This window comes from Ovis aries, chromosome 3 (assembly GCF_016772045.2).
Source record: "Ovis aries strain OAR_USU_Benz2616 breed Rambouillet chromosome 3, ARS-UI_Ramb_v3.0, whole genome shotgun sequence".
Lineage (NCBI taxonomy): Eukaryota > Metazoa > Chordata > Mammalia > Artiodactyla > Bovidae > Ovis > Ovis aries.
The window spans coordinates 219,803,649-219,827,187 of NC_056056.1; the positions used below are offsets into that span (position 1 = coordinate 219,803,649).

Consider the following 23,539-nt stretch of genomic DNA (forward strand, 5'->3'; position numbering starts at 1 on the left):
TGTTTTCCACTATCTCTCAGAATTTGCTCAGACTCATGTCAATGATGCCATCCAACCATCTCATCCTCTGTCGTCCCCTTCTTCTCCTGCCTTCAATCTTTCCCAGCATCAGGGTCTTCTCCAAAGAGTCGTTCTTTCCATCAGGTGGCCAAAGTATCAGAGCTTCAGCTTCAGCATCAATCCTTCCAATGAATAGTCAAGGTTGATTTCCTTTAGGATTGACTGGGTTGATTTCCTTGCAGTCCAAGGGACTCTCAAGAGTCTTCTCTAACACCACAATTTCAAAGCATCAATTCTTCAGCCTTCAGCCTTCTTTATGGTCCAACTCTCACATCTGTACATGACCACTGGAAAAACCATAGCTTTGACTAGACATTTGTTGGCAAAGTGATGTCTCTGCTTTTTAATGTGCTGTCTAAATTTGTCACAGCTTTCCATCCAAGGAGCAAGCGTCTTTTAATTTCACGGCTGCAGTCACTGTCCCCAGTGATTTTGCAGCCCAAGAGAAGAAAATCTGTCACTGCTTCCACTTTCCCCCCTTTTGTTTGCTATTAAGTGATGGAGCCAAATGCCATAATTTCAGTTTTTTAAATGTTGAGTTCCAAGCCAGCGTTTTCACTCTGCTCTTTCACCTTCATCAAAAGGCTCTTTAGTTCCTCTTCACTTTCTGCCATTAAAGTGGTGGTGGTGGTGGTGATTTGGTAGCTAAGTCGTGTTCCGACCCTTGCAACCCCATGGACTGTAGCCCGCCAGGCTCCTCTGTCCATGGGATTCTCCAGGCAAGAAGACTGGAGTGGGTTGCCTTTTCCTTCTCCAGCCACTAAAGTAGTATCATCTATTTATCTAAGGTTGTCGGTGTTTCTACCGGCAATCTTGATTCCAGCTTGTGCTTCATCCAGCCCAGCGTTTCTCATGATGTACTCTGCATATAAATTAAATAAGCAGGGTAACAATATACAGCCTTGTCATACCCCTTTCCCAATTTGGAACCAGTCTGTTGTTCCGTATCCAGTTCTAAGTGTTGCTTCTTGACTCACATACAGGTTTCTCAGGAGATAGGTAAGGTGGTTTGGTACTCCCATCTCTTTAAGAATTTTCCACAGTTTGTTGTGATCCACATAGTCAAAGGCTTTAGCGTAGTCAATGAAGCAGGAGATGTTTTTCTGGAATTCCCTTGCTTTCTCCAAGATCCAATGACTGTTGGCAATTTGACCTCTGGTTCCTCTGCCTTTTAAACTCAGCTTCTATATCTGGAAGTTCTTGGTTCATGTATTGCTAAAGCCTAACTTGAAGGATTTTGAGCATAGCATTGCTAATCTGTGAAATAAGTACAGTTGTACGATAGTTGGGACGTTCTTTGGCATTGCCCTTCTTTAGGACTGGAATGAAAACTGACCTTTTCCAGTCCTGTGGCCACTGCTGAGTTTTCCAAATTTGCAGACCTATTGAGTGCAGCAGGCCTACTATATGCCTGACACCATGTCTTCACCTTGGAGACCCCTCTGGAAACATTCTTACACATATCAATGAGATCATGGCTTGCTTTGTCCCTCTCTCTTTAAAAAAAAAAACAAACTTGTATTTATTTGGCTGCGCCAGGTCTTAGTTGCAACAAGTAGACCTAGTTCCCTGACCAGAGATGAGCTCCAGGCCCCCAGCATCGGGAGCGTGGGGCCTCAGCTGCTGGACCAGCAGGGGCGTCTGCTTCCTCTCTCTGTGTCTGTTTTCTCATCTGCAGAGCACGTTTAGAGAGAAGTCCCTATTTTGGAAGGCTCCTCCTTCCGTCCAGCACAATCCAGGCTTTGTAGGGTTTAGAGTTCACCTGATTTGAGAGGCTCTCACAGAAAGGATTACAAAATCAGAAGGGCCAAAAGAGAGGGAAGGAGGGGTCTTGAAGCTGGGAAATTCAGTAAACCTTTGATGATTATCTCCTCTGACCCTCCCTCTAACCCTGTAGGATGGAGGTGGGAGGGGCATGCTGCCATCCCATTTTACAGATAAGAACAAGGAAGAAAAACAAATATATATATATATCCATGTCGTCACTCCAGAGGCGGGGAGAAGGGGTGGGGGGACTCCCAGTAGGTAGCAAACAGCAGAACTCAGGGGAGGGGAGCTCCCCGGAACCTGCTATTTCCCTCTCAGAAGAGGCAGCAGGATGGAGGCACACAAGCCTGCGTGTTCATGGGACAACAGCTCCTTTGTAATCCCAGTGCTCTGCCCTGCCCTCCTTCACCTCCACACACTCCAGCTTAATATCAGGCTGGGAACTCAAGACCCTACTCCTCCCTAACCGTCCCAGGGCTGGGGACCACCCCTCCTGGAATTTTTCTGATGTCTCCTCTCTCCCGGGAGGTTTCCGGGGCCCTTCTCTGCCACCCATTTCCCCCCAGACCCAGGAGCCCCAGAGCAGTGGGGGGCTGTCCTCACCATGGCAATAGGAACACAGGTGAGGTGGATGGTACAGCTGGAAGGATAGGGGGTGGGAGGAAGCGGGGGCAGGAAGACCCCTGGCTTTGGTTGGATGCTGCTGAGGCTGTTTCTACAAAGCTGGGGTCTGACTTTTCACATCTGTGAAAAAGACTTAAAAATACCTAAAGCCTGGACTTCCCTGGTGGTTCAGTGGTTAAGAATCCACCTGCTGGGACTTCCCCAATGGTCCAATGGCTAAGGCTCTGAGATCCCAGCGCACGGAGCCTGGGGATCGATCCCTGGTCAGGGAACTAAGGTCCTGCATGCTGCAGCTCCGGGAGTTGGTGATGGACAGGGAGGCCTGGCGTGCTGCAGTCCGTGGGGTTGCAAAGAGCCAGACACGACTGAGCGACTGAACTGAATTGATGCTGCAACTAAGAGCTGGCACAGCCAAATAAAGAAAGAATCCACCTGCCAATGGAGGGGACACAAGTTCAGCCCCTGGTCTGGGAAGATTCCACGTGCCTCAGAGGAACGAGGCCCCTGCAGCACAACGACTGAGTCCACTTGCCTGGAGCCCTTGCTCCACAGAAGCCGCTGCAGTGAGAAGCGCAGACAGCTAGAGAGAGTCCGCGGGAGCAACACGCAGGCGCAGCACAGCCATAAATAAATAAATGGTAAAAAAAAAAAAAAAGCCTAACGCCTGATGGTTGCAGGGCCTGGGGGAGGGAGGAGGAGTTACTGTTTAGCAGGTGTTTTCAAACATGGGAAGTTATGGAGATGGCTGGTAGTGATGGTTGAACAGCGCTATGAACGTGCTTGGCCTTTTCATACTGGTCATGGGGCTCTCAAGGCAAGAATACTGAAGTGCTTTGCCGTTCCCTTCTCCAGCGGACCACGTTTTGTCAGAACTCTTCACCATGACCCTTGAAGAGCTGACTCATTGGAAAAGATTCCGATGCTGGGAAAGATTGAGAGCAGGAGGCAAAGGGGCAACAGAAGATTAGATGGTTGGATGGTATCACTGACTCAATGGACATGAGCTGAGCAAACACTGAGAGATAGTGGAGGACAGGGAAGCCTGGCGTGCTGTAGTCCATGGGGTTGCAGAGTCGGACACGACTGTAGGGACTGAACAATGACATGGACACCACTACACAGTGCACTTCCAAACAGTAAAGATGGTCCATTCTGTTTTGTGCCTTTCCAAGCAATTAAAAAAAAAAAAAAAAGTTGAAGAAAAAAACAAACCCAAACAAAACTGAACTCCTGAAGCTGCCAGCACAGAGAGCTGGGATATTTGAGCACTGAAGTCGCGCTGTCATTTAGCAGGTCATTAAGTTCTCTTTCTTGCATGTGGATGAAAAAAAAAAAAAAAAGCATCAAGAAGCCCTAAGGACTTCTTGGAGGCAATCCATGTCAAGACCCTGGATCACCCACCCAGATGCAGTCAGGGGAATTCATCCGGACAGTTCTTCGGAGCGAACCACAAACTTGTAGAGCGCAGGAGGCAGAGACACTAAACGAGTAACCAGATCACCCCCTAGCAGTTCTGTTTGCCTTTTGGACCCCGATAGGTCCTGGAGTCGGGCGGGGAGGCGGCCCTGGGGGCGGGCCGGGGCGGGGCCGCCGGTTGACACCCGGGCGCACGCGGGCCCCTCGCCGCAGACAATACGCCTCGCGGCTGGAGCGCTGTGGACGCTGCCGCCGTCACCACCCGCCGCCACTGCCACCGCCGGACGCGAGGTGAGCCCTCCCGCCCCTGCTGTGACCCTCGCTCCGCTGCCGGCCGCCCCTCCGCCCAGTCCGAGCCCGGCAGGTGAGCGCCCCGCGGCTGCCCTGGGCGCCCGCTGGAAGGTAGAGAGGCCAGTGGCCCCATATTTTCCTGTCCCGACTGGATTACTTACTTGCTGGCGACGTCTGGGGACCCCGGCTCCGAAACACCCACCTCGCTGGCCGAGGTGGGGGGTGCTCCAGTTCCCCGGTGGGCGATCTTGGCATCCGCGGCCCCTGGGGGCCTCAGTCTCCGCATCTGTGCAATGGGGCGGCCTGTCTGCGCCGCGCCCAGGGGACCCGGCGCCCGATCGCCCTTCTCCCTCCGAGGCCGGACTCCCAGGTCCTCTGGGCATCGGACCCGAACGCAGGGCTGCCAGCCCAGGGCCGCGACGGCGCGGCCACCAAAAAAAGAAAAAAAAGAAAAAGGATGGCGGCGGGGGGAGGAAGATGGCGTCGGGCACCGGTTCCCGCCGGCCCCGGGGTGCCCGGGCGCCGCGCACCGGCCAGGGGGCCCGGGCCCGGCCGGACGCGGGACGCGGGGAAGTCCGGAACAGGAACTGCGCGCCGGGCGGGCGCGGCGCCCTCTGCCTGCCCACGCCCGGGGCAGGTGCGTCCCGCGGGGAAGGCGCCCGGGCCGCTGGTGCAAAGCAGGGACCGCCGGGCGCGCCCCATCCGGGGACCGCGAGGCGTCCCGCCGCCAGCCCCGCGCGGCCAGGACCAGCCCCGAGGGGCTCCGGGCTCCCCACCTCCTGGGTGTGAGTCGTTTTGTAAACCGTTAATTGTTACTATAGTTTTCGCCAGGACGTTGTTGTTCTTGCCGCTGCTGCTATTGTAGCATTTTCCGAGCACCTATGCGGCTTGGTTTCCTTCCTAAGCTTTGCTGCGGCTCCCGGGGAAGGGAGGGTTATGGCTTTATCCTTACCACTTTAGGGAGGGCTCTGTGCTGGCCGGCCTCCAAGGACCAGAGGCCTCCTTGTAGGGTTGGAGAAACTGAGCCTGAGTTCAGGAGGCGTTATAAATGCTGTCTAGCCAAAAAGCCCAGAGCTGTTTCCTAGAAGCCAGGCCAAGCTCTCCACGCAGCCACATTCTGGTTGTGTTGTCTTCGCTGGGTTCTGGCACCCCTGAGCCTCAGTTGCTCATTCTGTAAAATGGGTCCATGAGGTTTCCCACCAGGGCTGGAGGAATACCACTCCCGAGTGTTGGTGGCCGTTAGTGACTTCTCCGGAGTTAGCTGTTTAACTCTATTTCTACTTATTCTGGGCTGCCCTTGGAATGAGTTCTTAGGAGGAGCAGCACATCTGGGGTGATTGGCACCTGATGCCTCAGTGGCCGGGATCCCAGTCTTAGCACTGAGCTGGTGGCGCTGGTCTTCCCCACGGTCTCATCTCCCCTCCCTTCTGAACAGTCCAGGATTTGGGGATTTCCCACTGTCTTAACCTCAAGGTCACTGTGGCTTCTCCAGCCTTACCAACATTAGATTGTACAAGTTTACTTTTGCTTGTGTTTGGTCTGGGAGGAGTGGGATCTAGGGAGAGTGGCTTCTGGGGGGCAGTGCCTTGGAATGTCCTTCGGGCAGGAAACATTTTTAATCTACCCTCTAAGATGGCTGCCAGGTGACTTTATTTTATTTTTTTGATGGGAATGTTTCTGTAAGCACCAGAGGTTCTGTGCCGCCTTCCATGGGAGCGGGTGAGGCCTAAAATAAGTGGAGTGATGCACTGTAGCAGCGCCCCTTGGATGCCAGACTCACTGTCTCAAATGCTTCCTCCTCCGAGAAGCCTTCTGTGAATACCTGGTCTCAAGCTGCAGCCCTCCCTCTGTTCCTGGGGGTTCCTCTGCCCTAAAGCTCTCTCTCTCTCTCTCTTTTTTTTTTTTTGATAAGTAAGAAGTGAACTTATTAGAGAGATACACATGCCGTAGACAGAATAGAGAATAGCGAGAATGGCCTTGGGAGAAATACACTCTACTGACAGTGTGGGCTGGCCGAGGATTTTACTCTATTGTTTTCAGGACTCTAAGACAGTGTGGAAATTACACCTGCTCACTTAGTCTGATTTACACAAACCCGTAGCTCCACTGGAACAGGAATTTATTATTATGTTTTTCTTTTTCTTTTTGGCCATGCCGCACAGCTTGTGGGATCTTAGTTCCTTGACCAGGGATCAAACCTGAGCCCCTTGGCACTGGAAGTGCAGTCTTAACCTCTGGACTGCCAGGGAAGTCCCAGAGCAGGAGTTGAGAAAGATCACACTAGAGTATCCCCTCTGCCCATCACAACCTGGGCACTCTGGGAAGAAGCTGGTTAGAGCTTCTAAACATAGCTGGTTGTATGTATCAATATGTTTATTGTAAGTTTTATTAGGTGGTCAGTAAGTGTAGAAACTGGGCTTCCCTGGTGGCTTAGACAGTAAAGAATCTGCCTGCAATGTGGGAGACCTGAGTTCCTTCCCTGAGTTGGGAAGATCCCGTGGAGGGGAGGGCATGGCAGCCCCCTCCAGTCTTCTTGCCTGGACAATCCCCATGGACAGAGGAGCCTGGCGGGCTGCAGTCCATGGAGTCACAGTCAGACGCGGCTGAGCACAGGCGCAGATACAGAAATTGAGCTGCAAAGAAAGGAGAGAGCAGTGGCCATCTGCTTTCTCACGTCTGGTCGTCTAGGAAGTGGACGGGGGTCCTCGGTGAACGGCTCCATCCACCAGTGAGTCTTGACCCTGACCTCCGAGGTGTTTCCCCCTCTCCCTGGAAAGCATCCTGTTTTTAGTGATCCCATTAAGTCTGTAGACAATTAATGGCTTCTGGCTTCCCCTCCCGTGGCTGTAGTGGATCCCACGAGAGTCGGGCTGTTTTTCTCTTGGCCCAGAACAATTCTTCGGTGTTTCAAGGAAGTTCCCGGCACGCTTGGGTTTTGTTGTCGGCGGCCACCAGGAAGCCTGCGGCGGGTCTGAGTGGACGTGTGCGGCTGGCGCTTTGTCCTGCCGTGGGTTGGTTGGGGCCAGGCCCTGGGTGAAATACAGAATGTAAGCAAATAAGTCCCCGGCCGGAGCCCCTCGCTGGCCTGGAGGCGGGCAGGAGAGGCCGGGCCTGGTGGTCAGGGCCCTGGGGCAGGCTTGGGGAGGGCAGCTGATTTCCCTAGTGTCAATATTGGGCTGTGACAACACAAAACACCGCAGGGCCTTGCCAGGCGCTGCTGGTAAACCTGTTTTTCTGGAGGTGGGAGAAGACACGGGGTCACCCAGAGTCTGAGAGGAGAGGCAAGCTCGGGGCCGGAGCGGGCAGCCCACCTGGCTGTCTGGGCAGAGGCACTGAGTCTGGCATGGAACTCAGCAAAGGCGCGAGGCCGGCCAGGGAGATGGGCGGATTTCCCATTTGCAGACAATGACGCATCCGGGAAATCCCAGCGGTGAACTGGGTGGGCGTGCACCTCTACTCAGCTCCAAGTTCATGGACCAAGAGCCTCCCGTTAGTGAGCACTGACTGTATACCCCAACCCTTTTGGCACTAGTGATCGGTTTCCACCGACTTGCGGGGAGGGGATGGTTTGGAGATGATTCAAGCACACTACACTGATCATGCTCTTTCTTTCTGGTATTATTACATTGTGATATAGAATGAAACAATTATATAGCTCACCATCACGCAGAGTCAGTGGGAGCCCCAAGCTTGTTTTCCTGAGCTTGGGTGGTCATGCGGGCGTCGGGGAGCGGCTGTAGGTACAGATGAGGCTTTGCTCGTTCACCTGCTGCTCACTTCCTGCTGTGTGGCTGGGTTGTTAACAGGCCGCGCACCTATCCAGGTTTGTGGGCCAGGGGTTGGGACCCTGCTGTATACCATGCACGCAACCTCTGCCTCCTCTCAAAAGCTGAGCGTGTCCAGTCCAGCGTGCCCTGGCCAGGAACTGACTGTCCTGTGAGCCCAGTCCCTTCGTTCTGTTGGACCTTGTATTATCTGGTTCCCTTGGGCTGTCCTCATTCACTAGTTCCTGCTCTGAGCCAGGGCAGACAGACAGGTAAACATTTAATGAGACTGTCATGGGCTGTGTGCCTAATCCAGGTCTGTTTACACAAGGTGCTGGGTTAGGAGCAATTAATTCTGTCCTGGGAGGAGGTGAGTTCTGAGCCTGGAGGAATATGCAGGTCCCTGATGCCAACCTGGGGAGGTAGCAGGAGGTGTGAAGGTGGGCTTGAGGGCGTGGAAAGAGAGGAGTAGGCAGCCCAGGATCTGTCCCCAGAAAGGGGAGCCCCCAAGGCTGCCGACTGGAGGGGGCCATGTCCAGATCTGGTAAGTGGTTGAGACCCCGCAGCGCCGGGGAGACCCAAAACTGTCTGGAAGGAAGGAGACCGTGAGGGCCACGTCTCTCTGAGCCCTTAGTGTCTGGACCCAGGACCCAGGAGCACATAGTCCTTCATGTAAATTCTTACGAACTTTAATTGAAGTATATTTGATTTACAGGATTGTGTTCAGGTATACAACAAAGTGATTTGGATATCCGTATATGTATATGTGTATATATATAATCTTTTCTATTGGGTTATCACAGGACACTGAATGTAGTGTCCTGCGCTATATAGTAAGCCCTTGTTTGTTTCATATATGATAGTGTAGATCTGTTAATCCGACACTCCTGATTTATACTCCCTGTTTCCCCATTGGTAAACATAAATTTTCTATGCCTGAGTCTCTTTAGTAAATAGATTTATTTGTACTGTTTTAGATTTCACATATAAGTGATATCAACTGTCTTTCTCTGTTTGAGAATGATAATCTCTAGGTTCGTACGTGACGCTGCAAATGGCAATAGTTCATTCTTTTTGAAAAAAAACAGTGAAAGTCGGTCACTCGTGTCTGACTCTTTGCGATCCCATGGACTATAGCCTACCAGGCTCCTCTGTCCATGGAATTCTCCAGTCAAGAATGCTAGAGGGGGTTGCCAATTCATTCTCCAGGGGATCTTCCCAACCCAGTGATTGACCCTGGGTCTCCTGCATTGCAGGCAGATTCTTTACGTTTGAGCCACAGGGAAGCCCTCGTTCTTATTATGACTGAGTAATATTTCATGTGTGTGTGTGTGTGTGTGTGTGTCGGGGGGGGGATTTCCCAGGTGTGTGTGGGGGCTTCTCAGGTGGCTCAGCAGTAAAAGAATCCACCTGCAGTGCGGGAGGTGGGGGCTGGATCCCTGACTCGAGAAGACACCCTGGGGAAGGTAATGGCAGCCCAACCCACTGGGACATGACTTCACAACTTAACAACAGCAACACACACACACACACACACACACACACCACATCTTAAACTAATCATCTGTTGATGGGCACTTGGATTGTTTCCATGTCCTGGCTATTGTAAATAGCATTACTGCGAATATGAGTTTTCATCCTTTCCAGATATGTGCCTAGGAGTGGGGTTGCTGGATCATATGGTAGCTCTGTTTTTAGTTTTTTAAGGAGCCTCCACGTCGGAGGGTTCCCTTTCCCCACACCCTCTTTAGCATTTATTGTCTGATATACAGCCTTTTTAAACGTATGTGGCAGACCCAAGCAGTACCTTGACGGCTGTTCTTTTTCTAATGGAGGTGGGAACCCCGGGGCCCCTTTCAGGTGGCAACAAGGACACGGTTCACTGGGACCCCCTCCAGACTGGGCTTGCAAAGTCTCCTCACCGTGATTTCCCCACCTGGTTCCTCCTCACTTCATGAAGTGTGCATTCTAACAAACACTGTAGTCTGGGTGGTTCATAAGCCACAGATACTTATCTCTCACTGTTCTGGATGCTTGAAGTCCAAGGTCAGGGTGCCACAGACTTCCTGTGTCCCCAGTGGAGGATGTGAAGGGAGCACTCCTGGGCCTGGTTTAGCAGAGTCCTAACCCATTAGCAGAGCCCTCGGGATCTCCTTGCCTCCTTGGGCCCTCCCCTCCTTTCTCCATCATGGGCATTAGGTTTTCCACAGAGGAATTTGGGGCGGGGCAGAAACTTTCAGACCTCAGCTGACTGGTTTAAAGCCAATTTCAAAATCAGTTGTCAAGATAATTATTCATCTGTTACACTTTCTCTTTTTTTTTTCTTTTTAAATGTGTATTTGAGCGGGAAAGAACGGAAAAGAATCTGTCCCCAGTGCTTGTTTAGTGAGTGAAGAATTAGGGGGTCCAGCTGGGCTTTGGCTAAGAGCAAGTGTAGTGTGGGAATTTCCTGGTGGCTCAGTGGTGAAGAATTCACCTGCCAGTGCAGGAGATGGAAGAGAAGCAGATTGGGTCCCTGGGTCGGGAAGATCCCCTGGAGGAGGAAATGGCAACCCGATCCAGTATTCTTGTCTGGAAAATCCCACGGACAGAGGAGCCTGGTGGGCTACAGTCCAGGGGGTCGCAAAGAGTCAGACACGACTGAGCGACTGAGCACAGGGGCTAAGGAATTTGTCCAGAGGACCACAGCCAAGCTGGACCAGAACCCAGGTGTGCCTGCAGCCCAGGGCCCTTGGCTCAGCGTTTTCCTTCATAAATAATGTGTAACCAGTGAGATGTAAACACAGCTCAGTGCAGGTTCCATGTCTTGCTCCTGGCAATCACAGCTAACCTTGACTTCTTTCTATGAAACGTGGAGGCCCACCTCCTTCCATTTTGGAGGCCGCCAACCTGCCAGGTTGGGAGGAGAAGGGGGCGCTGGTTTTGCATCACTCTTTCCACTGACATTCCTGAGATCCTTGGGTCAGGCCCTGGGGACCTGGAGCCCAGTCATCTCACAGCCTCTCTGGCCAAGAATGTGTCCTGGAGTTGGGGCCAGATTTCATGGAGCTCCTCTGATTAAGTGGGCGACAAACCCTTCACTGTTCGTTTTTATTTGTTTCAGCTCCACTCAGAATATTGTTTTAAGTTAATTTTTGGCTGCACTGGAGTTGCTTGGGCTTAGTTGCCCTGAGGTATGTAGGATCTTCCCAGACCAGGAATCGAACCCATTTCCCCTTGCATTGGCAGGCGGCTTCTTATCCACCAGGGAAGTCCTGAACATTTTTAATAATGCACATTTCTTAAAAAAAATAAAAAGTATTTATCTTACAAATTGTCCCGCAATCCAGTAGCTTGGAAAATAATGTTTAGGAAACAGAAACCAATGTAAACGACGGATTAAAACAGCTAGAGCAGTGCAAGCTTTATATGGCCCTGATTTTACGGTTTTCTTATTGTATCATCAGTGTCAGAAGTCTGTTCCTTCAGCTGGCTCCACTGCTCAGGATTTAAAGAAGTACTTTTTCCTCCTGGTTTTATTTCACCTTCCAGATCCATCCAATAGTCTCTCACAGCCCTTCACTGTTCTAACCCTTAGTTGGTCCCGAGGGAGCCTGGACTCAGTAGACGCAAATCAAAAGGGCCTGGGGTTACTGAGCTTTAAACTACAGGCCAGAGAGGGCAAGCCTTTGCCCGAGGCCACCCCAGCCAGAAGCCAAGTTGGCTTTCTCACTCTCTCTTTTGTTTAATATATTTTATTCTTATTTAATTATTTGGCTGCGCCGGGTCTTGGCAAGTGGGATCTGGTTCCCTGATCCGGGATCAAACCCTCTGCACTGGGAGCTCGAAGTCTTAGCCCCTGGACTCCCCGGGCAGTCCCGAGGTTGGCTCTCTTGCAGTGTCTGCACCTGGTTCAAGGTGGCCCACGGCAGCACCTGCGCCAGGCTTCAGGGCAAAGGGCTGAGATGCTGGTGCAGTGGTAGGGCTGAGGAAGCCTGTTTCGAGCTGTGCTTAGAGGCTCAGTCATGTCCGACTCTCTGCGACCTCATGCACCGTAGCACCGCCAGGCTCCCCTGTCCATGGGGATTCTCCAGGCAAGACTACTGGAGCGGGCTGTCACCCTGCTGGCTTCCAACTCCTACGCTGAATTTCTAGCCCTTTGCTTAAAATACCTTTCCCTCCTCTTACCTTCTCATCTCCCTCCCACTCCCCCCCCCCCCCCCGGCCCCCACCCCCGCCGCCACCCCCCCCACCCTGTTGTTTCTCCATCACTTAAGGGAAGTGAGTCCCGCCCACCTGAGACCAGCTGCTTCAGGCATCTGCAGGTTCCTAAGTCTGGCCTCCTCTGCCAGGTGGGGAGGGCGTGGGTGGGGTGGGGGCTGGGACGGGTTGGATGCTCGATTCCTGAAATAGACCTTGAAGACAAACATCACCCTTTCAGACAAACATCATCCTTTCAGAACGAAAATTCAGGTGATGAATTGGAAACAATTATTTTTGCTCGATTTTTTGAATCAGTGAGACTAACCCCAATATTCAGGAAGACAGAAGCATATAGAGTTTAAAAAGTTCAAGTCTCCTTCTTGCCTTTGTCCCAGAGAGGCCCCTTCCCCTCTTTCCTGACCTTCTTTCTCTTTTGGGAGATGGATCTGTGCAGACAGAGGTGTTTGTCTTTTTTTTTTTTTTTAACATGTGTGCAGCATGGAAGACAAGAGCAGAGGGGGATGACAAGATGAGACGGTTGGATGGCATCACCGACTCAATGGACACGAATCTGAGCAAACTCTGGGAGATAGTGAAGGACAAAGGAGCCTGGCAGAGGAGCCACGGGGTGGCAAAGAGTCAGACACCTTAGCCACTGAACAGTAATAATCCAGCACAGTTAATCTGTGTTCCCCGCTGTGTTCACGCGCCTTCAAGATCTTGGTGCAGCAGTACCTGCCAGGTACATGCAGGCCTGCGCAGAGAACACATTTCTAGAAATCAAAGGGCTTGTGCACTTTTGACTTTGATAGACACTGTCAAACTGACCCCCAGAGAAGTAGGGACTAGCTGTCTCTCACTCCCTTCTGGATCTGTTGATTCCTTAACCAGCTATGGAGCCTCCCGCTCCCGCAAGGTGGCAGAAAATGGGCAATCGTTGTATCTTTTGATGTTCTTTGCAACCCTGGAGGCTGTGCTGCTTCTTTGCAGAACTGTCTCTGAGCTGGGTGACTGCTACTGGTGTCACAGCAGTGACAAGGCTGGGACAGGAACCTGCATCTGTCCTGCCCAAGTCAGGGCTTTTCTGCTTGATGCTGTGGGCACTGAATGCTTTGTATGCCAGCGCATTAGGGGGGCCATGTGTGTGTGGGGGCCCCTGAAGGAAAAGACTGGGGGCCAGGGCTTTGCATCTGGGTCCAGAGCATCCACCGGCCTGGCCCAGATGGACCTGGCCCCCAGAGGGGGCCTCACCTGTTCCTGCTTTGCTGAAAGGTCCTCAGGGACATGGGGAAGGTTGGGCTGGGTGGCGACTCAGGGTTCATGCCCCCACAAGGTGGGGGCAGCTGTTTCCATCCCAGGGTGTGGTGGAAGAGGCACGCCTGTGACCCTGCAGCCTGGCCGGTCCAGAGCTGATGCCCCTTCCTTCCAAGCCCTGCAGGCGTCCTCGTGACTGTGGGGGCAGCAAGGTTCAATTTGCATCCTGAGATCCAGCGGAAAATGGGTTTCCACTGCGTGTGTAGGAGGGTGAGCGTGGGCTGCCGCCTGCGTGGGTGTGCCTTCCTTTCCACCAAAGAAGAGTTTTAAACTCCTCCTTTGCAAATACGCTGGGAAAAAAAATAGACCCTTGAAACCAGTCCAGGTTCCTGGATCTGCAGCTGCAGTGATGTCAGTTTTCGCCCCCCTGTTTAGTCACTCAACAAGCATTTATCTGCCCGGTGCTGTGGGCTGGGAAGCAGGGATTAATAACGATAGTGACGGCAGTTCCTTTTTTTTTTTTTTAACTTTTGTTTGGCTGCACCACAGGGCTTGCAGGATCTTAGCTCCCCAGCTAGGGATGGAATCCCGGGCCCCTTGCGGGGTAAGCTCCAAGTCCTAACCACTGGACCACTAGGGAAGTCCCAGCTCCTGGTTGTCCCCCGTGGAATGGCTCTTACTGGTGTCCTCATTGAGGAGTGAGGGAGCTGGGCACAGGGGTTGTCCCCCAGGACACCCAGCGGGCGCCAACAGGGGTGTCAGAGGAGAGCGAGAATGGCCGGTGGCACTGCCCAGGTGAAGACTGGAGGCCTGACATGTGTGGTGGGAGCTGGGTTAGGATTGGGGCGGCAGGGCTGAGGTGACCAGGGGGAGAAGCAGCTCCTGGTAGTGTCCCCTGAGGGGCCTGGGGAGCGATGGAGCAGGTGGAGGGGTCAGATCTGAGGCTGCTGCGTGGAGGTCAGATTGGAGGCCCCCAGCAGGAGACACGCCAGACGGGATGGGCCCAACCCTCAGCCTCCACTGGAGTGAGGGGGCTGCTGGGAGGGACCAGCTCTGGGGGGCTGCTGCAAGGCCCCTGTCCCCGCTCTCAGCCACATTGTCCTCTCGCTCGGATCTAGAGCCCCAAGGCCAGCCTGGGGCTGCTTGTTGATTCTCCTCCTTTAGTACCAGCCAGAACCATTGACTGACTGCGGCAAGAAGGCTAAGGACTTGAATTTCTTCACATCTCTTTTTAATAGATACAGGGTTAAGTGGTGAGCATTTTCATCCACATACAGAGCTTAAATCAGTGCTTGACCATAGCTGATACCCAAACATCAGCCAGGATTATAAGACAGTTAGGGCTGGTTCTTTTTAAAGAAAATCTTCTTTATTTGGCTGCACCGGGTCTTACTTGTGGCATGTGGAATCTTTAGTCCCCTGACCAGGGAACCTGGGCCCCCTGCGTTGGGAGTGCAGAGTCTTAGCCACTGGACCCCCAGGGAAGTGCTGGTTCTTGCCTGGAAAAGGAACCCTATTAGCATGGGACCATTATGCCTGCTTAGCAGATAAGGAAACTGGGGGTCTTGCCCAAGATCTCCCTGCAAGTGAGTGGTTGGTTAGGATGTCAATTCAACATCCCCCACCTGTTTTGGAGCATCAGGCAGGGCTCAGATGATGATCAAGGGAAGAGGAGAGTCTGGTGTCTATCCCAAGCCAGCTCTGATCAGAGAGGTCCAGAAGGGTCTGGGGACCCACATGAAGCTGCAGAAGGGGCAGGCCCTGCCCCCAGACAGTTGAGTCCAGTTGAGGAGGCACCACTCATGTTGCTCAGCCACCTCGAAGCCGGTCACACGCAGTTTAGGCCTCACGCCCAAGCTGCTAGTCGTCACTGTCCCAGGTCAGGCACCGGCCCTGTAGGATTCAGGGACCCTCATCCTTTGGTACCCAAGGTGCCCAAGGATTCTAGGCATGTCTACTGGGAACTGAGGGATGTTGGGATAATGGCTCAAGGTGAAGCTCAGGCCACGTGCCCAATGAAGTCCCCTAGCGACCCCTTACCAGTGGGGTAAGGGGTCCATGGGAGCACGAGCCATCTCTGGGAAGGGAACAGCCCCGTGCAGAGGGGCTTGGAGGGGGAGTGAGGGGCTAAGGGAGCAGGGAGACAGATGCAAATGAGGGCTGGGGCAGCTTTCCCTTGAAAATGGCCATTTGCATAGACACTCTGAGAGCTCCTGGTCCGAGTTCCTGAAATGCTGGCCTAACACAAGGTCAAGTTCACTGGGCTTAGAACCTGTTTGATGTTCAAACCTGTCTCTATTTATCTGGATCTTTTAAGTCCTTTAATGGAATTTGTATTTATCCATAAAGGCATTTTTGGGGGAGGTCACTCCCCCTGCATTGCACAGTATGCGGGATCCTAATTACCCAACCAGGGAATGGAACCCGTGACCCCTGCAGTGGAAGCTGGGAGTCTCAACCACCAGGAAAGTTCTTGTCCATACCGATTTTAAGCACCCTTTCTTAGATTAAAAAAAAAAAAGCCATATATTTCCTGATCAGAAACCTTGTATTTCCACAGTTGTATTTACTGTCTACAGTATCTTCAGGTTGTCTTGTAGGAATGCTCTTGATTTTTCTGTGTTGATCTAGCTTGTTAAGACTCATTTATAGGACTTCCCGGGCAGTCTAGTGCTTAGCACTCCATGGCCCAAAAGAGAAAGAAAGAAGAAGTTTGTTGTTATCATTCTTTAGGAAGTTGTGTCCAACTCTTTGTGACCCCATGGACTGTAGCCCACCAAGCTTCTCTGTCCGTGGCATTTCCCAGGCAAGGCTACTGGAGTGGGTGGCCATTTCTTCCTCCAGAGTGTCTTCCCCATCCAGGGATCAACCCTGAGTCTCCTGCTTTGGCGGACAGGTTCTTTACCACTGAGCCACCAGGGAAGCCCCAGAGAAAAAGACTCATTTACCATTTTTCCCCATAAATCTAACTGAAGGCCACTCGCCTCCCCGACCATGGCATCAGTGCCCCTCCTTCCAGGGCGGTTGACCTGGGAGCAGGGTCCATGGCCCTGGTTCAGCATCTCCTAATCATAAGGGGAAGGGATGAGAGTCATCCCTGGCTACAGAAGTGGCTTCAAACCGCACTAGTTACATCATCTACTCTTGGGCAGTGTGACAGGTGGATCTGGGCTCACTCCATAGCTTTTAACTGATAGACCCCAGAACGAAGGGGTGAAGATTTAGGCACCCAGAGTGCCACCTGCGCTGGGTGTCTGTGTTGCTAACAACCTTTTAGGGTCTTAGAAACGTCCCCAGGACCCTCCCTGTCTGTGTGGCGGGCCTGCTGGTTGGCAGCGGGGTTGGGGTGGGGTCGCTGGCGGCGGGGGCAGCCTGCTTTTGACACTCTGCCTGCAGGCGCCCTCAGCAGGTGGCTGCACCATTCCCCGAAGCCCGCCTGGGGTGCCAGGGGCCACCCTCCTGGCTCCACCCACCAGGTCTGACCTGACATTGCCCTTCAGCCCACGGGGGAAGGGGCTGTCCTGACAGGTGCGGGTGGCATCTGTCAGACTGGGGCTCTTTTGTGGCCCCTGTGGCTGTGTTTACACGTCAGCTCTCTGCAGCCCCAGCGCCCGCGACCTGCCTTTCACGTCGCGCTTTCATCTGGAACAGATGTAGAACTGGTTCTCTCCCAGGAAACTGAAGCAGCCCGCTCCCTTTGATGCAGGCTCTGGCCACATATTCTCTGTGGAACAATGCTGTGCTTGTGCGGTTCTTTCTCAAAGGCCAGGGTGCCCCAGACACCCAGATACCTGTGTGCGCCATCAGGTGACGTCATGTCCATCTCTGCGTGCAGTTTGCCTGCACTGTTGAGAATGACTTGTCTAGACTCTCCCGGCGGCACGTGGAGGACCCAGGAAACTGACCTGCCTGCCCACGAGCCCCTGCCCTGTCTGCGTTTCCGGCCGTCCCCCTTTAGCGCCGAGAGCACACGGTGCCCTCTATGCGCGGCTCTGCATCCCTGTGCTTGGGTACCTCTCAGCCGCAGTCAGGAATGAACATTGGTCCACCCTGGCCTGGGGAGCAGGAGGCCTGGGTGTAAACCAGTTGATTGTTGATACAGTTAATTTTTTTTTGGGGGGGGGGGCACATCCATGGCATGTGGGATCTTAGTTTCCTGACCAGCAGTGGGTGCTCCCGGCAGTGGAAGCGCAGAGTCCTAGCCACGGGACTCCAGGGAGGTCCCCAGCATCAATTGTTATTGAAAGAATAATGGATTGAGGTACAGAGGCCATAACAGTGCTGCTCCCCACCAGGCTGTGCTCAGAGTGTTAGTACTTGGGACGCCCCTGGTGGTCCAGCAGTTAGGAATCTGCCTTGCAGTGCAGGGGATGGAGGTTCATACCCTGGTCGGGGAATGAAGATTCCACATACCTTGGAGCAACTAAACAGGCGCGTCACAACTAGACAGTCGCAGTACCGGAATGAAAGGTCCCACGTGATACACCGAGACCCAGCACCGAGCCAAATAAATGGATCAATGTTTTCAAAACTGTTTTGACACTTAAAGGAGGCTCCTTCATCCTCCAGCAGCCTAGTGGGCAGGGGGCTGCTCCTGACACATTACCGATGAGAAAACTGTGGCGTCACACAGCTCCTGAGTGGAAGAGCTGGGATTTGAACTCGGGCCCTTCGGCTCTTCATTGTGTTCTGGAGCGAAGGCTGTTTGATACAGCGTGGGGTAAATTCTGGTGAGCACGGTCATAGGCCTAACCAGCTGTCACACCTGATGATGTAAACAGAGCTGCCCCGTCTGTGTCTGCCCCCCTTCAACCCCGGGCTCAGACTGAGACCTCATTGACCGGAAGTGGGTTACAGGCCCACCACTAGCTGCAAGGCATGCCGGGGAAAGTGAGAACAGAAGTATTAGAACTGGCGTAGATGAGCACACATCAGGGCCACCCCAGTGAAAGCTAGTTCTATTAGCAGGGAGCCTGGGCAGTGGAGAGGTGAGACAGTCAACTGGAGAAAGGAGGTTATAAAATACTGCGGAAGGAGTGATCCCATTTTTTTTTTAAGGTTCTCATTAGTTATCTGTTTTATACATTTTGTTGTTCAGTCGCTAAGTGGTGTCCAACTCTTTTCGACCCCATGGACTGCAGCACGCCAGGCTTCCTTGTCCTTCACCATCTCCCAGAGTTTGCTCAAACTCATGTCCATTGAGTCGGTGATGCCATCCAACCTTCTCATCCTCTGTCGTCCCCTTCTCCTCCTGCCTTCACTCTTTCCCAGCATCAGGGTCTTTTTCAATGAGTCAGTTCTTCGCATCAGGAGGCCAAAGGATTGGAGTTTCAGTTTCAGCATCAGTCCTTCCAATGAATATTCAGGGTTGATTTCCTTTAGGATGGACTGGTTGATCTCCTTGCAGTCCAAGGGATTCTCCGGCGTCTGCTCCAGCACCACAGTCCAAAAGCATCAGTTCTTTGGCTCTCAGCCTTCTTTAGGGTCCACCTCTCACATCCATACATGACTGTTGGAAAAACCACGGCTTTGATATATGTCAACTCCAGTCTCCCAGTTCATCCAACCCCACCCCTCGGCGTGATCCCGGTTTTGAAAATGTGTGTGCTGTGCATGTGTTTAAAAACTGACACTATCTCTCTGGGAGTTGGGATTGTGAGTGACTTTTCCTTGCTTAGCCTGTGATAATTTGCCTCTTTCTGCTTATGGGGAGTAGCAGTAGGAAGCTGGCAGAACCCAAGGAACTGGCACTCTGGATGGAGCCCAGCTTTAGTCCACTATGACATCAGACATTTGGGATGTTTTGTTTGACTATAGGCCTCTTGGGGATAGCATTGCAGCCTTGCATTTATAGTCCGATTTTCTCTTTTTCTGGGGGGGCCACACCGTATGACTTGCGGGATCTTAGTTCCCCGACCAAGAATTGAACCTGGGCCGCGGCGGTGAAGAGTGTCAAGTCCTAACCACTGGTCCGCCAGGGAAGAAGTCCCTGATTCTCTGTTCACAAAGGAAGAAGGCGAGACCCCTTATAAATCTCCAAATCCCTGAGAGATGGATGAGAGATGGATGAGAGAGGCATGGTGACCCTCCCAGAGGCACACAGCAGAATTCGTGCCAGGGGGAGCCGGGGTGGAGGTAAGGTGACTAGTAAGTGATACCCGAGATCGCACACTTCTGAGCCTCCAGTCCTTGTCTTTTTCTTCCAGAGAAGAAATGTATCAAGCAAGACCCCTCTCTAGGAACCTCTTTTTGTACACCTTCCTACAAAACCACGGCCCAGGCTTCCTGGATGACCAAGGCTCAGGGCTTCCCGGCGTGACCAGTATCTTGGAGTTCCACCCCATCTCCCCCTACAGGTAGGGGTAGCCTTGGGCCCGGCCCACCCTCATTCCTGGTCAGTGACTGTGGCAGGTGGTTAGCAGAGCCCTCTGCATTCTCCGGGCAGGGCTGCAGCGTGGAAATTCCCCAGGCGTGGTCACGGAGGCAAGCGCCCTGGGCGGAGCTGCTCACAGAGGAACCCCTCCAAGCACCCAGCATAGTCAGCCCCAGGACCTCCCTGCAGTGCTGGCCATCAGAATGACTCGAGCTCGTGGCCTTGACGGAGTGCCTCCTGGCCCTCTGACCACAGTCACGTCAAGGTCTCATAGGAGACAGATTTGGTTTTAGAGAACCAGCAGGAGGTGGCTTCAGATGCAGTTCCCAACCCTGGCGATCAAGGCAGGGAGGAGGAGACTGTCCCAGCATCAGCGCCAGGCTTCTAGAGGCTTCCCTCCTGCTTCAGGCCTCGGAAAACTCTTAGCCATTAGGCCTTGGGCGTGGGCTTGGGGCTGGTTGGAATCTTAGGTATGGAGGGACTTGGGAACCTGCCCCCTTCCCTTCTGTGTAGATGGAGTTGGGGGGTGGTGTCGTCCTGACTTTAGCCTGCCACCTGATTGCCCGCCAGCCCTCCCTAGCGTCACCGTCCCCCCTCCCCTCCTCCCCACCTCCCCGCCCAGACTGGGCAGGTGGCCGGGGCTAGGCTGGGAGGGACTTGGAGTCCGGGGAATTTCCAGCCAAGTCACCGGGTTGGAATGTGGGCAGCACCCTGGGAGCAAGGCTGAAGCCGGCCCAGGTGCCCAGAGTGTGAATGTGAGCATCTCCGTTTCCATCAGGGAGTCAGTGGTGGGGGAGGGCCACGTAGCCCCTCCTTTCTCAGAAGGGGTGGTGACATCAGAGGTGGGTTCGGGATTAGGGACTGGGAAACACGTCCCAGGTACCTCCCTGGACTTTCTGGAGTGCTCGGATTACCTTGGAGGGGAAGGGAGGCTAATTGTTGTCACAGGCATTGAGTACCTCCCTGCCCTCCCACAAAACGGGGGGTGGGGGCAGGCTCCACCGGGGCAGCCCCCTCCCCAGGGTCCAGCATCTGTGCTCCAGGGACCTCCCCCGGGGATGGGCCCTCACTGGCTTCTTCTGAAGCAAAGTAGGAGCCAGAGGAGGGGGCATGTGAGGGTTCCCTGCCCCCACCTTGCTGCCGCCATCTTGGTGGATCTGGGGGTCTGGGGGCGTGGGGTCACCAGCCCAGCCACCCCAGGTCCCTTTCCTTGCCTCCCCGCAGTGACAGTCCACACTACCTGGCCATGCAGCTGGCCTCCATTGCCGACGAGATGGAGCTGAGGTTGCTGCTGCCCCAGTTCGTTGAGCCCTTCTGGATGCCCATGTACAGGTGACAAGCCCCGCTGGGCCCAGGACGCCCGTAGACCAGGGCTGGCTCCCCGCGGCTCCACTCCCGGTGTGGGGGCGGCCCGGAGCCCAGAGCCCTCTGGTCCCTGGAGCTGTCCTGGGCCGCAGACCCCAGTGCCCTCCTCTCCCCTCTATCCTCAAGCCAAGATAGCCTCTTTCCAGAAGAGTCTTGACTGAAGACGACAGGAAGTGCTCAGGGAGCCGGGCTGGAGCTCTGTGCCCAGCGTTATGGGCAGAGTCTTCTGTGTGGGGGTGGGGGTCCTTGCAGGAGGACTCGGCTGCCAGCATTTGCCAGCTTCCCTGCGGGTTCTCAGAGCCTCGCAGACTTGCCGGGTGAGACCAGAGAGACCATGACTACCGAAAACTAGGATGCAAGCTGGCAGGGGGTCTTGTGTCCAGGGAAGCAGCCTGCCTTAGAGGGGCCCGGGTCTCTCTCGGAACGCGACTCCTCCTGCACCAGCCTCTGGGAGCCCATGAGCAGTGGGGCGTCGCCCAGCTCCCAGGACGCAAGTCCAGATCCCCACGGGGTGAATTTAGAACCAGAGGGCCGGGTGACAGTGGGTGGGAGGGGACAGGCCCTCTCCTCCCGAGCGGTCCCTGGAGGCCACCTCTTGCCCCTGCTCCTGTGTAACGGCCCTGCCCCCTTTCTGTCTTGCAGCTTGTGTTTCCCCTACAGCCACGTAGGGCTCAGGGATGTTCTGAGAAGCTTTATGGTTGCTTTCACCAACCTCAGGGAGAACCGAAGGCTCTGGAGCTTCCTGACTCTCAGGGACCGGGTAAGCGAGCCTTGAACTCCTGACCTTGATTTCCATCCGGTGAGTGGTGACTGCTCTGGAGCAGCTGCTTGGGGCTCACCCTCTCTGGATGTCACTCCCGACTGTCTCGTCTTGCCCGCTCCCCGCGTCTTCTACCGCTGCCTGGTCCCCAGGGGCCTCTGGGTTTGAGGCTGTGGTTCATGGGCTGGATGCACGCATCTGCTTCCTCATCTGGGCTGTGCTTTTCCCCCTCTGCCAGGAATTGCCTTCATCAGGCAGACCGGCTGCTCACAGTTGCCTCTTGTCCCAACGAGCAGCTTTCCGGACCCCTCCCCTTCCCTCCCCATCAGTGCGGGCCGAATGCCGCAGTCCATTCTGTCAATATCACACCGGTTTTCCTGGCAGACCAGCAGCCCCCAGTGGGCCGGCCTCCTCTCCTGCCGCACCCTCCGGGCCACGGTCCTCTCCTACCCCTCCCGTGTTTCTCATCTTTCCAGTCACCCCGTCCCAGACCCCCCAGTTCTTCCTGCGGCCCCCATGTTAGCCAACGACTCCCCACACCACCCCCGTTCCCACCCTCGCCTGGCTGGGGGCAGGGGGTTGAACGGGCCGGCCTCCTGCCGACTGGAGGTCCTCACCTGTCGCCACCTTCATCCCACAGGTGTCGCCCAGCCTGTGGCCCGAGCTGGCACTGTCCCTGCTGGTGGTGGCGATGCTCAGCTGGGGGTGCCGCTTCCACTGACCGAGCCGCTACTCGTGTGGGGGTGGGGCTGGCCCCTCCCCCTCGACCACCACCCTGGCGGTGGCCCTATTTTGGTGGTGTTGTCTTTTAACTGTTTTCTGATGATGCCTTTTTTTTTTTTAATTTAAACTCTGAGTGCTGGGACACTGAGGTTCATACTAGTTTTTTTTTCTTGTTTTGTTTTTTTTTTTGTAAGAGAAATGAATTTATTATACCTCTGGGGTCGTTACTGGTTAATGACCCACTCTCCCGGCCCCAGCCCGCTCTGCGGTGGCCTGTCCTGAGATGGAGCCTCCCTCTCATGGGTTGGTCGAACAGGGGGCGGCGGGGGGAGTGCTGGTCACACCCCCGTGTCTGGGATGCCCGTGGCACAGGGAATCTGCTGGAATGGATTTCTGCGGGGCGAGGAGAGCTCAATAAAATGTTGGTTTCCAGCCGGTCTCTGTCCTCTCTGGGGGTCGGTGGGCTGCATCCTGCCGGTGGGGTGTGGGGAAGGCAGGGCGTGTTCCGGGTCACCACTGCGCCTGCGGTACCACCCGGCTCCCAGCTCCTTCCTGCACCTTCCACGGCTGGCGTGCTGTTTGGCCTGCATGAGCTGGATTACTCCCTCATCATGTCCTGGTGCCTGCAGCCTGCCGTTAGGGATACCTTCCTTTCGGTTGTCAGTGCCTCTTACAATTGGGCCGTCTGCCCTCCTCATGCCTGCTCATCCAGGGCTCCCTGCTGGGGATTGTCACGCCCGTGGGGTGCAGAGAGGGGGCTGGGCAGGGGCACCCGGGGCAGGAAGCCAGGCCCCCACCCTGCGGGCTCAGCCCACCCCAGACCTGACCCGGGGCGCTTTCTAAACCCTGAGAGGTGGGCCCTCTTTCCCCTGGTGCTGTCTCTCCCAACCCCCTCGTGCCAGCCCTGGGCTGGGGTGAGCCACCTTCCGGCTCCCCCACCCCCCTTCCATTCCCCGGCCC

The 23,539-nt window shown here is 54.4% G+C and overlaps 2 protein-coding genes across 2 annotated transcripts in view; one reads left to right on the top strand and one right to left on the bottom strand.

Annotated features, from left to right (window-relative positions):
• The window catches only part of TTLL1 (TTL family tubulin polyglutamylase complex subunit L1), a 65,510-nt gene extending 58,699 nt beyond the window's left edge, over nucleotides 1–6,811 (bottom strand). The window contains exon 1 of the mRNA XM_042247844.2: nucleotides 4,320–6,811. The gene's annotated coding sequence lies outside the window, so the exon portion shown is untranslated. The remainder of the gene's footprint in view (nucleotides 1–4,319) is intronic.
• LOC101116389 (bcl-2-interacting killer) overlaps nucleotides 1–23,011 on the top strand; it is a 28,090-nt gene extending 5,079 nt beyond the window's left edge. The window contains exons 2-6 of the mRNA XM_027966004.2: nucleotides 3,990–4,158; nucleotides 19,565–19,714; nucleotides 20,956–21,063; nucleotides 21,739–21,856; nucleotides 22,497–23,011. Of these exons, the coding sequence (XP_027821805.2) occupies nucleotides 3,990–4,158; nucleotides 19,565–19,714; nucleotides 20,956–21,063; nucleotides 21,739–21,856; nucleotides 22,497–22,577 (626 nt within the window). The 3' untranslated portion in view covers nucleotides 22,578–23,011. The remainder of the gene's footprint in view (nucleotides 1–3,989; nucleotides 4,159–19,564; nucleotides 19,715–20,955; nucleotides 21,064–21,738; nucleotides 21,857–22,496) is intronic.
• Nucleotides 23,012–23,539: the final 528 nt, after the last annotated feature.